The sequence below is a fragment of the Coenobita brevimanus genome, chromosome 29 (assembly GCF_032717465.1).
Source record: "Coenobita brevimanus isolate Jiangsu-jjx chromosome 29, ASM3271746v2, whole genome shotgun sequence".
Taxonomy (NCBI): Eukaryota; Metazoa; Arthropoda; class Malacostraca; order Decapoda; family Coenobitidae; genus Coenobita; species Coenobita brevimanus.
The window spans coordinates 28,944,594-28,956,760 of record NC_136982.1 but is presented as its reverse complement, the minus strand read 5'-3'; the positions used below and the strand labels follow the sequence as shown (position 1 = coordinate 28,956,760).

Here is a 12,167-nt window from a genome sequence, read left to right as displayed (position 1 = left end):
GTGGGTGTATAATGGCGGGATAGTTGCAGTGCCGAGACGCGCTTGGAGGGTGTCCCTGCAGCTGTCCTGGCAGGGTGCCCCGAGGCCACTACCACAGCCACTGGTAAGCTGGTGGGCTAGAGGTCCCAGATCCATTGCCTGGACCTGAGATTGTGCAGTGAGTGGGACCTGTGCTGTGTCTGTCCCCAGTTATTAATACTGAAGATGACAAAACAAAAAAGGTTTCAAAGCAAGCCTGAGGTCAGTAAATCACCCATGGAGATGAGAGTGGGTTCATGGAATGTGGGAAGTTTGAGGGGAAGAGCAGGGGAAGTCGTTGAGGCATTCAGTAGGAGGTGGGTGGATGTGGCGTGTTTGCAGGAACTCCGGTACAGGGGTGGATCAGCCAGAAAGATTGTTGGGAAGGACTGTTGCTATAAGTTGTTTTGGCAGGGGGGGACAGACGGATATGGAGGTGTTGGTGTGATGGTTGCGGAGAAATGGGTGGAATATGTTATGAATGTTTTGAGAGTAAGCGATAGGATATTGGTAGTGAAAATTCTGTTGGGAAGAAAGATAGCTGTGATTATATCGGCATATGCTCCACAGGCAGGATTGGATGAATCAGAGAAAGATAGATTTTGGGATGATTTAATACGTGTAGTGGGTGGTATGCGGGATGATGAGATAGTGATTTTGGGAGGGGACTTAAATGGTCATGTAGGTGAAGCAGCACAAGGTTATGAAGGAGTGCATGGGGAATGTGCATATGGTCTAAGGAATGCAGAAGGGGAAAGGATACTCGAGTTTGGGGAGGCAACGGACATGATTGTGTGCAACACATATTTTAGGAAAAGAGACAGTAGGTTAATTACGTATGAGTCTGGGGGAAATAGCAGTCAGATAGAATATTTTCTGGTTAGGAGGGCCGACAGGAGGTTAGTGAGGGATGTCAAAGTAACTATTGATTTGTGATATGGTGCTTAAAGAACAAGTGATGAAAAAGAGGACTTATGTACCTAGGAGGAAAATATGGAAGCTGAAAAACCAAGTAGTAAGGGATGCCTTCTATAGCGAGTTGAGGAGAGTGGTGGCTGAACAGGGAGCTGTAGACAGAGGCGTTAATGAACAGTACAGAGCCCTCAAGAACAATTTCTTGAGAGTTACTGATGTAACATGCGGCTGGACAAGAGGACCACCAAGACATAAAGTAACTTGGTGGTGGGATGAGGGTGTAGAAGCTGCAATTAAGGAGAAAAGAAGGCTTTTCCGGGAATGGAAGAAGGGTGGTAGCAAAGAGGAATATTTGGCTGCCAAGCGTAGGGCTAGGAGAGAGGTATACAGGGCAAAGTCTGAGTCACTGAGACAATTACTTGATAACCTAAATCATGGGGAAAGGAAAAATATATTTAAGGTGGCAGGTCAGGTGAAGAGGGATAATCGGGATATCATAGGTGAGCAGTGTGTGAAGAATGATGAAGGAAGGGTAGTGGTGAACAGTGAGGATATTAAAGATGCATGGAGAGAGCATTATAACCGGTTGTTGAATGAGAAGTTTGACTGGGACAGGGAAGGTTTGGAGCCAGCAGATCCAGTGTCTGGCCCTTGGCCTTTGATTGATACTGCTACTGTGACTGAGGCAATAGGCAGGATGAGGGTGGGGAAGGCAGCAGGTGTGTCTGGGTTGACTGCCGAAATGTTGAAGGCCTCAGGCGATATAGGGGTGAGTTTAGTCACTGACCTGATAAATAGGATTATTTATGAGTGTGTTGTCCCAGATGATTGGCTGAAGAGTGTAATTGTAAATGTGTATAAAGGGAAGGGTGATGCCCTGGAAAGAGGAAATTATAGAGGTATAAAGCTTTTAGATCAGATAATGAAGGTAATGGAGAGAGTTTTAGAAGGTACGATTAGAGAAAGAGTGAATATTGATGAGATGCAGTTTGGGTTTATGCCAGGTAGGGGGACACTGATGCCATATTCATTGTTCGACAGCTTCAGGAAAAATACTGTATATTGGTAGGAGAAGGGATCTTTATTTTGTTTTTGTTGATTTGGAAAAGGCCTTTGACAGAGTCCCTAGAGAGGTGGTGAAGTGGGCAATGAGAAAGCTTGGCTTGGAGGAGTGGCTGGTTAGGGTGGTTATGGCCATGTATGTGGGTGCTCACACCCAGGTGAGAGTGAATGGAGATTTGAGTGATGAGTTTTCTGTGAATGTTGTGTGCATCAGGGGTCAGTCTTGAGTCCCATGTTGTTTATCATGGTACTTGAAGCCCTTTCACGTGACTTTAGAAACGGACTCCCGTGGGAGTTGTTGTATGCTGATGATTTGGTGTTGATTGCAGAGAACGAAAGGGAGGCGGAGGAAAGGTTTAGGAAGTGGAGAGATGGTATGGGGCAAAAGGGTTTAAGGGTAAATGCAGATAAAACAAAAGTGATGATATCTAGGGTTGGTGGCGGTAATGTCAAAGACGAGGGAGAGTGGCCATGTGCAGTTTGCCACAAGGGCGTGGGAAGTAATTCCATCTTGTGCGATGTGTGTGATAAATGGGTGCATAAGAGATGTAGTGGTATCAGAGGTAGACTGCGAGATAATGCTGATTTTATGTGTACGGCGTGCCGGGGTGAGCAGGTGGAGATCGTCAGACGTGAAAGGATTGAACTTGCTGGTGAATCACTTGAGTGTGTGGAAGAGTTTTGTTATTTGGGAGACATGTTGTGTGCTGGAGGTGGGGCTGGAGCTAGCTCTGTGGCTAGGGTGAGAAGTGGTTGGAAGAAGTTCAGGGAGCTCTTGCCTCTCCTGACATTGAGAGGGCTCTCCCTACGTGCTAAGGGGTCTTTGTATGCAGCATGTGTTAGGAGTGTAATGCTGTATGGCAGTGAGACCTGGGCAGTGAAGGAGGAAGACATTCGCCGGCTCAGACGTACAGAAATGACAATGATTAGGTGGATGTGCAGTGCGTCCCTGCGTCCAAGGCCTGGAGGGGCTGGGTTTACAATGGAAGAGTTGAGAGGTAGGATGGGACTGGAGTGTATTGGTGTTGTGATGAGGAAAGGTAGATTGAGGTGGTTTGGACATGTGGAGAAGATGGGGGATGATAATTGGGTGAGGAAGGTGAGAAGTGTTAATATTGGGGGTGGGGTTATGAGGGGTAGACCGAGAAAGACATGGGACGAGGTCATTAAGTGTGACCTTAGGGTTAAGGGACTGAACAGGGAGGCTGCAATGGATCGTGCAGCGTGGAGAGCCACCATTAGGTGACCAAGGCCGACACATGCAAGCATGTTGGAGCCTTTAAAAACGAAACGAAACAATCCACTGTCAGCACTAAAATTCCTTAATAGCTACATATATTATCAGGAGGACGATTATACATCAAAAATTTGCCCGGGATTTAACTAAAAGAACGCCGAGATGCTGGCTAACTGATACATAAAGATCTGGTGTTTAATGTAATATTATATTCGTTATCATTTTCTGTGCACTTACATGCCTAGTATCTTGTTAAAAAACATCCAATCACATTACAATGCATATAACTCACCTAAATAATGGTAAATCTCCAAGAAATTGTGACACACAGCCAAGAGCTCGATCGGCTGGGCGGGCATGGTTGTTGACGTGATGTTTTGACTTGCCACCGTATGAGGGCAGCACGTTTTGGGATGCCATTGCCATAGCAACGTCGGTGAGAGCCTGAAGTACCACATGGCCAGTTCAAACTGTTTTCTGAGGCCCGTTGACTACAGTTGTATTCCGCAGTGAAACGGAATAATTCATAGAACGACTATAGTCATAAAACGTAGTGAAAGGGTTATGGGATCAATCCTGAATTATTAAAAAAAAATTTCATTCCTCAATCCTATATTTTCTCTTCTATTATTCCCCTTCCCTCTCTACTGTACATTACTTATTTTAAACCACCTACCGACAGATATTGGATTACTCCTTGCCTCGATTATCCTTAGTCCGTGCTTCTCAGCTATTCGCCTTAAACTTTCTGTTAATTCAGCCTTCAATGTCTTCTGCTCGACCATCAATTTTGCATAGCCTTCAGTACCAAGGGAAAGGAGGGTTATGAAGGCATCCAAGATGGGACTACTGGAAGCTCGGCCTGTGAATCGTTGAGTGAACAGATAAATATTCTGAGACAAACATACAAAAAACACACATGCATGCATGCATGCATGCACACACACACACACACAAATACACACACACACACACACACACACACAAACTGATGATGGAAAGACAAAAGTACATGAATATACTGTAATTTGAAGAGGAGTAGATGCTTACATGATGTGAAAAAATTGTTGTTTCGTACACAGAAGTCTACACATCTGAAACAGTCTGGAAGAGGAGCTAGTGCATGCAAAGAACACCTGTGTGTTTAAATGAAGACTGGATAATTTAAGATATGGAGACATGACTACATGAGCTTAGCTCAAACCCTGTATACAACAACTATACATGTACATAAATATGTATGAATGTATGCACACACAAATGCACACACTATATACGGCAGACCTCTGTCATATGATGAACCGGTATTCAATGAATTGCTTATACAATGACAAAAATGTTACGATCTTTCTTTAATATACAACAGAATTTTTGCTGATATGATTGTGATTCATGAAGCTTCACTGGTCAATTGCTGTTTTTGCTTATGTGATTGCCCTCGTGTAAGTCTACAGTCAATTTCTTGGTTCAAGATGAACTTGTGCACTTGTTGCTTATCAGATGTGTTAGTGTCAGTGATGGAACAATAGTGTGGCATTGGAGTTCAAACAGTAAGTGAAGTGCAGTGAAGTGAAAAAACTAACAGTTTAGGTGAGCTAAGAAACTTATGTTTATACTTATTTCTGATGCAAAGCAACAAGTGAAGTACGCTACAGTGAAAGCTCGATTATCCATGTTCACAATATCTGGATTTTGGCATATCCAGGCCTTGACCGAATGATACAGTGGTACGGTAATACATAAAATTATCCGTACAATAGCTCCTGTTTAAACGGAGAGCATTTAGTTGCTAGCGAGTGAGCCACAGGTAAGAAGGGAACGGGTCTACCCACCACATACGCCTCCAGCTTACGAGAGTGGTGGGGTGGAGTTTGATGAGGTGACCGATAAATAAGGAAAGAATGCACCACCAGAGAGATGCTCGTTTGCTCATTCGCTAAACATACGCTTTACTTTAACCAGTAGACTCACCTTACCAAATCAGTTCTTTCTCCTGATAGTCTGTTATATTTTTCTGATTATTTCTGGGGGCTAAACGTTCCATTGTGACAACTCATTCGATTCAGTAGCGTATTGGTGGAGGAGAATGTCCTAACCTAAGTGTTTAACAAATACTAACCTAACCTAGCTTAACTGCAGTTTAACCTAATGTAACCTAACCTAACCAAACCTAACCTAGTCTACAGTTGAGAAACCGGGAAACAAAAACCACGTTTGAGTACACTGAGTAATTTCTTTCCATTGCGCCATAAACAAACAATCATAGGTACAGCTTATGGAATGTGATGACAATAATGGGGGGGAAATTTTTCTGCAAAAAAAGATAATTTAACAACCTACAAATAGAAAAATACAGAAAAATGGAGGAATATGAGCTGAATCAGTAAGGTATTACTGCTGCTTAAAGTTATGCGCACATTTACTGCTCATTCTTTTGTTCATTCTTGTGTGTACCAGTGAAAAAGAGAGTACTGATACAAACAATAATGTAATCCATTAACCCCTTAATAGCCACTGGCGTTGAACAACACCTTACCGTACCAGTGTCAGTGACATCGAGTTAGCGCAAGCTATAAAAAATTGTGAAAAATTATGGGATGGGAACGATGTTCACTGGTAAGCTTACACGACCCTACTCTACCATCCTATGCAGTCAGGCGGTCACTTGATTTCAGATGTTTTTGTCCATACAGCACGAGTGTCATAATTTTATGAATTCTTTTGTGAATCATAGTGACTCACAGGAAGAGTTAACCCTCCGTGTGCCAGCTATTTTTAGCCCTATTGGTCCCCCCAGTGCCAGCCATTTTTCAACCTTTTTCTTTTTTTTGGGGGGGGGGGCTAAAATGATAGATTTTGATGTGGAAACAACAAATTTCATGATTAAAATGCTCGCCGAGACTCAGAAATGGGTTTTATTGAGTCCTGCATACTCGTATACAGGTACAGCCGCTCTCTCACGTTCACCACGTATGTAAGAGAAAGCCGTTTTCTATGTAAGGTATACTCAGGTATTTATGCTGAGAAGGTATAACAATGTTCAGTACACTTTTCTGATTATTTATTACTTCAACATCTATCACAATTTGCATGTCTTTCTCACTGTGAATGCATTATCTTACACTTACTTGAAGATAGGTACAACCTGACTTCATTACGTAAAGTCCTGGCACTTACAAGAAGGTATTTACAACTTGACTTCACTATATAGTCCTTACATTTACAAGAACAAGTGGGTTGGTGGAGGGTTAGTGCCCCTCCCCGTAAAACAAATACCTCAGAGTCAAATGGCAACCCCTTACGGGATTATGGCATCTGGCAATAGATAGATAGATAGATTTACAAGGAAATATTTACAACTTACACTTACATGAAAATATTTACAAAATGCCTTCACTATGTACAGCACTGGGTGAGGCACACAGGCAAAGTGAGGCAGAGCAAGCGTGAGGGGGTAGAGTGAGCGAGTGTATGGCCTTGACAGCCTCGGGGATGGTAGAGGAACATTTACCATACTTGTACATGCCTGCCAATTTTTACGAATCTTGAAAAATACGGTCACAGTGAATTTTTTTATTTTAAACCATTTTAAAACGGCACCGGCACTGGCCGCGGAATTATGTCGGACCGTTTTAAAACAGCACTGGCACGCGGCGAGTTAAGGACTCTAAAAACAAAACACATTTCAAGGTGCGCAAGATGATTCTCTTCACATCTGTAAAGAAAAGAAATTAATTTTAGAACTCTAAAAAAATGGTCCTGGGGCTGGACAGGGGAGCACGCAAATTTCTGAACCCACGACCACTGGGGGGTTAATAAATCAATCTAGCAGCTCCTGGATTTTGTTTCCGCCACACACCATACAGCCCAGATAATCAGGCTATCAATGTACACTCAAACCTCGATTAATGTGGTGCTAAGTCATGCGGTTTTGAAGTTATGCAGTTACCTACTCTGCAACAAAGGGCTTGTTTAAAAGTTACATGGTTCATTCCCACACAGCTATGTCACACACCTAGCTCACTGGGATTCGCTACTCAACTCAGTTCCCATTAAACATAGTCGGCTCATCAAGAATGGAGTTGGGGCATACATGGACATGTTTAATGTTGGGGTCAATGCCTGTTAACAACAGCTCATCTTCCAATTTCCTCGTGTCAGGCAGCAGGCATCTCCACAACAGCAAGATCCACCCACCTCTGATGACTCTGACCTTGAAAATATCTCTGCACTGGATGATGTCAAATCTATCATCTCAGCTCCAGACTTCAAAGGGCTCAACTTAGATGACGATGGTGGGAATACAGAAGCAGCAACATCTCAACAGTGACAACAACATCAGTGGTGCGGGGATGGGGGAAGAGTGCCGTGGAGATATGTAACATCATCATACCAGTAAGCAGCCTAACTCTGGTTACTGTTATGTTAACCCGCTCCGTGCCAGTGCTGTTTTAAAACAGTCTGACGAAATTGCGTGCTCAGCGCCGGTGACGTTTTAAAACTGTCTCGATTTCAAAAATTCATTGTGACCGCAATATTCAAGCTAGGTGCGCAAAAATTGGTGTGCTTGTAGGGCAACCCTTCCTCTATCTGCCCTCAGGCGGCCTGGCCCATACACCCACGTGCTCCCGCCTCACGCTCGCTCTGCCTCACTCTGCTTGTGTCGGTCATACATTGCAGTGATGTCTCGCCACGGTCTCTCTGACAAGGAGATTCAGGACCTCCTGAGGGTTCCCTACACTGGGGAAAGTGATCTGGAGGATGAAGACACGCAGGATAAGGACTACATCCAGCCTGAGGAGGAAAGTAGTAGCGATGACGAAATTCCCTCACCTACAAAATCCAGGTAAGTGGGTTACACTAAGGCAACACGTGGTAGGAGGCCACCTGCATGTCGTCGTCTTTCACGTCACGACGATGAGGAGGAAAGGGAGGAGGAAGGTAGTCCTGCAGTTGAGGGGTGGTTGGGGAGGCAAAGGATTTCACTCCATGGGGAGGAAAGTGTGAGGAGGAAGAGTGGAAGATTTGGGAAAGTTCCATTGTTGGGGGAGAGTGACTCATCTCGCCCGCACTCTCCCTTGCCACCACGTGACCCAGCTCAGCCCAGCACCTCAGGACAAAGTCTTCCCACCTTCCCCACACCCAGCACCTCACATGAAACTCTTCCCCCATTCCCCACATTTTCCCATGCTTCCCTACAGTCTGAGGAACACGGAGACGATGATGATGAGGAGGAAACGATGTGGGAGTGGAAGGACAGTAGTGACTCTGTCCCCCACATTCACCTGTTCACCCACGAAAATGAGGCGGGGTGTAGTGTCCCTGAACTTCACCATATCTCCAGTAGGCTTGATTTTTTCAGGAACTACTTTCCTGTGGAGTTTGTTTTGAAGATTGTGGCCCTGACCAACGCCTTTGCTGCATCTGAACATGGGGGAACAACACAGACACAACACAGCCAACTGTTTGATCCTGACGTGACCCTGGGTGAAATGTATGTGTTCCTAGCACTTGTGCTTTTGATGGGGATACTGAAAAAAAATCAGCTTCCCTCGTATTGGACTGTGAATCCAGTAATGGTGACACCATTTTTTGGTAAGGTGATGGGAAGGAATCGTTTTCAGTACATCCTGAGCCGCCTTCATTTTTTTGACACCCTTGACCCTGCTAACGCAAACAACACGGACAGGATGAGGAAGATACGTCAGGTTTTTGATCACCTTCGAGAAAAATTCCGTACCTCCTTCTCTCCACACCGAGACCTCGTCATAGAAGAAAGTCTAGTGCTATGGAAAGGTACTATTGCTTTTTGTCAGTATATCCCCAGCAAAAGACACAGGTTTGGCTTCAAAATCTTCGTGATGTGCGATTGTAAGACTGGGTATGTGCAGGACACTGTCCTGTACACTGGTGTTCAGACGGACAGCATGGAAGATAGAAGTTTGGGACTCTCAGGGCCTGTGGTAAAAACGATGATCGAGAAATACCTTCATCATGGGCACGTTTTATACCTCGATAACTGGTACACAAGCCCCCTTCTTGCCAGGTACCTTCACCTGCATGACACTGGTCTGTGCAGCACTGTAAAGAAGAACCGCCGGCACATGGTGAAGGTGGGGAGGAAGCTTCAGAAAAACGGTTATTTTTTACAAAGCACATAATATCCTCGCAACAGCATGGCACCACAACCGCAAAGTATTCCTCCTCTCCTCTGTTCATCGGCCCCTTGTACTGTACACCAGACAAACAGTATAGATTACAGGGCAGAAGGGCGGCGCCACATCTGGAAACCAGAACCTGTCTTGGCGTACAATGTGAATATGCAGCAGGTGGATCAATCAGACGCCATGATTTCCAGCGTTGACTGTGCCAGGCCCACGATGAAGTGGTAAAAAAATTATTCTTCCATCTCCTCGACATCACTGTCGTCAATGCTCACTATCTCCATGCACATACCACTGGCATCCAAGAGACCTTCGAGGGCTATATTCACGAGCTGGTGCGGGAGATAGTGGGGTATTATGGGGAAGATAGAAGTGCTGCTCGCCACCACTACACCGCCGCCACACCTCTCCACCTCACCTCTAGACACTTCCCCAAAATCGTCCCTCCAAGTGCAACACGTCAGAATCCCCAGCGGAGGTGTCACAAGCATGCAAACAGCACTGTAAGGCCACGTACTCAGCGGAAGGACTCAAGGTATATGTGTGCAGAGTGTGATGTAGGACTGTGCATATTCCCATGCTTCAAGGAGTACCACACTCTTGCTAACTATTGAGAAACAATAGTGTGGTAATGATAAGCGATAAAAAGACGCTCAAAAAGTGTTGTAAATACGAAAAAAGACGTTCAGAGAGTGTTATAAGTACTGCATACAATGATGACATGTAAATATTTTCTCGTAAGTGTAAGGACTGAACGTTGTGGAGTAAAGTTTTACGTATGTTCTCGTAAGTGTTAGACGATATATTCACAGTGAGATAATCAAAAATACTCTGGTAATGTCTGTGTATACTGAAGGCATGTTGTAAACAATTTACTGTAAGTGAAAGGGCTGTACATTGTGAAGTCAAGTTATGCATATTTTCTCGTAACTGTAAGACAATGCATTCACAGTGATACGTATAGTGTTGCATGAGTAAGTGATTTTCCCCCCCCCCAAAAAAAAAAACATGATTTCTTTATGAAATAATAAGATTTTTTTTTTTCTTTTTTTTTTTTGTGGGTGTGAAGTGGACAGAAAAGTGTTAAGACCATTCCTATACCTTCCCTGAGTCATGTTGGCAAGAATACCTGAGTTTACCTTGCACAGAAAACGGATTTTCTCTCACCGCCGCTGGGGATTCCTTGTCCGCTCACACCTGCCAGTGGCCGAAGGGACTAAGAAAAACGCACTTCAAGCCTCCGGTGAGTTTTTTATGGTCATATTCGTTTTTTTCACATCAAAATCTATCATTTTAGCAAAAAAAAAAAAAAAATTTGGCCAGCATGGGGGTGACACTTAGGGCTTGGAGTGGCTGGCATGTGGTGGGTTAATCCTAATACTCTACCCCTCTGTGGCCACCAGTGTCAAAAATGACATTTAGCCACAGGAGTCATTTCAGCGTGGCCTATAAAGAACGGCGAGAATTTTTTGGAAGTGAACGAACATTCTGAATGTCTTCAGACTGACCTACACTATACTTCCATACACCTCATTAAGCAGTTCAGAGCCTGCTGCTGTGATGAGTGGATTTTCGATTTTTTCGCTCCTGGTCACGATTAAACAAGCATAACTACACCCATTATCTCGACCCAGGCAGAAAATATCATCTTTGTCCTCTCTTGCAAAACACACACAACCACCTGTTTATGATTATGAATTAATACAGGCACAAACAAAAAAGACATGATAATAAGAGAAAAATACATTTTTGTCTTGGTATCTTTACCAGTTTGCTTAGGTTTGTGTTCTGGTCTGGATCATTCGACGCAGTGCGATTTGTAGAAAACTGTGAAAACTTTCAGGAAGTGAATGAACATCTGGGACATGAGACTGACCTTCACTTCACACTCTCACAACTCATTTGTCAGTTCACCACCTGCTGCCATGACGAGTGGATGTACGATTTCTTCACTCATGGCCATGCCTAAACACACATAGTTACACCCATTATCTCAACCTAGACAGAAAATAACATCTTTCTCCTCCCTTGCAAAACACACACAACCACCCTGTTTATGATAATAAATAAAACACAGGCATAAACAAAACAGACATGAAAATAAAAGAAAAATTATTTTTTGTTTGATATTTTTACCTATTTGCTCAGGTTTGTTCCATTGTTTTGAATCATTTTACATATTCTTTGCCTTTTACAAGCATAACAGGAAAGTTTTCTGTGTTCATGTAATGTTTTTGTGGGTGGATAGAACTTCCTTCCTTTCCTGCTAATCAGTTCATGCGAGGTGCAAATGGCAGGTCGACTCACAATTCTGACCATGTAAAGTGTTGGGAAACATCCAGCTGTACCCTTTTTCCTTACCCAAGCAGAAAATATCATACATTCCCACACTCACAACAGACAAACAGCAGTATATATTGCAAAAATAACAAGGTAAAATGATAGAGAAAGGTGAACATGTTATTATAAAAAAAATATGTTTTCCCCCATCTGTAAATGTACAGTAATCCCTGTACTATCCAGATGTCGACTATCTGGACTCCCCACTTACTGGACATTTTGGGTCTGGGCCTTTGGAACACTCCCCCCCCCCCAAAAAAAAAAAAAAAAAAAAAATCTGACATTTTTTTCGTCCATACTTTGATATTAGCCCGCTCTGTCGACCAGCAGTGTTTACCCTCGCTGCTTGCTTCCCCCATCCCTCCCAGCCTCCCCAGTTACCACCTACATACCATACTGACTAGACGCTCATTTAATACATGCCACATGTG

At 43.8% G+C, this 12,167-nt stretch overlaps 1 protein-coding gene across 3 annotated transcripts in view; it reads right to left on the bottom strand.

Moving 5' to 3' along the window:
• Positions 1 to 12,167, bottom strand: part of SecS (Sec synthetase) — a 203,652-nt gene that overhangs the window by 68,967 nt on the left and 122,518 nt on the right. For all 3 annotated transcript variants that reach the window (XM_080268681.1, XM_080268682.1, XM_080268683.1), the window contains one exon: positions 3,909 to 4,094. In XM_080268681.1, coding sequence (XP_080124807.1) covers positions 3,909 to 4,094 — 186 coding nt within the window. The remainder of the gene's footprint in view (positions 1 to 3,908; positions 4,095 to 12,167) is intronic.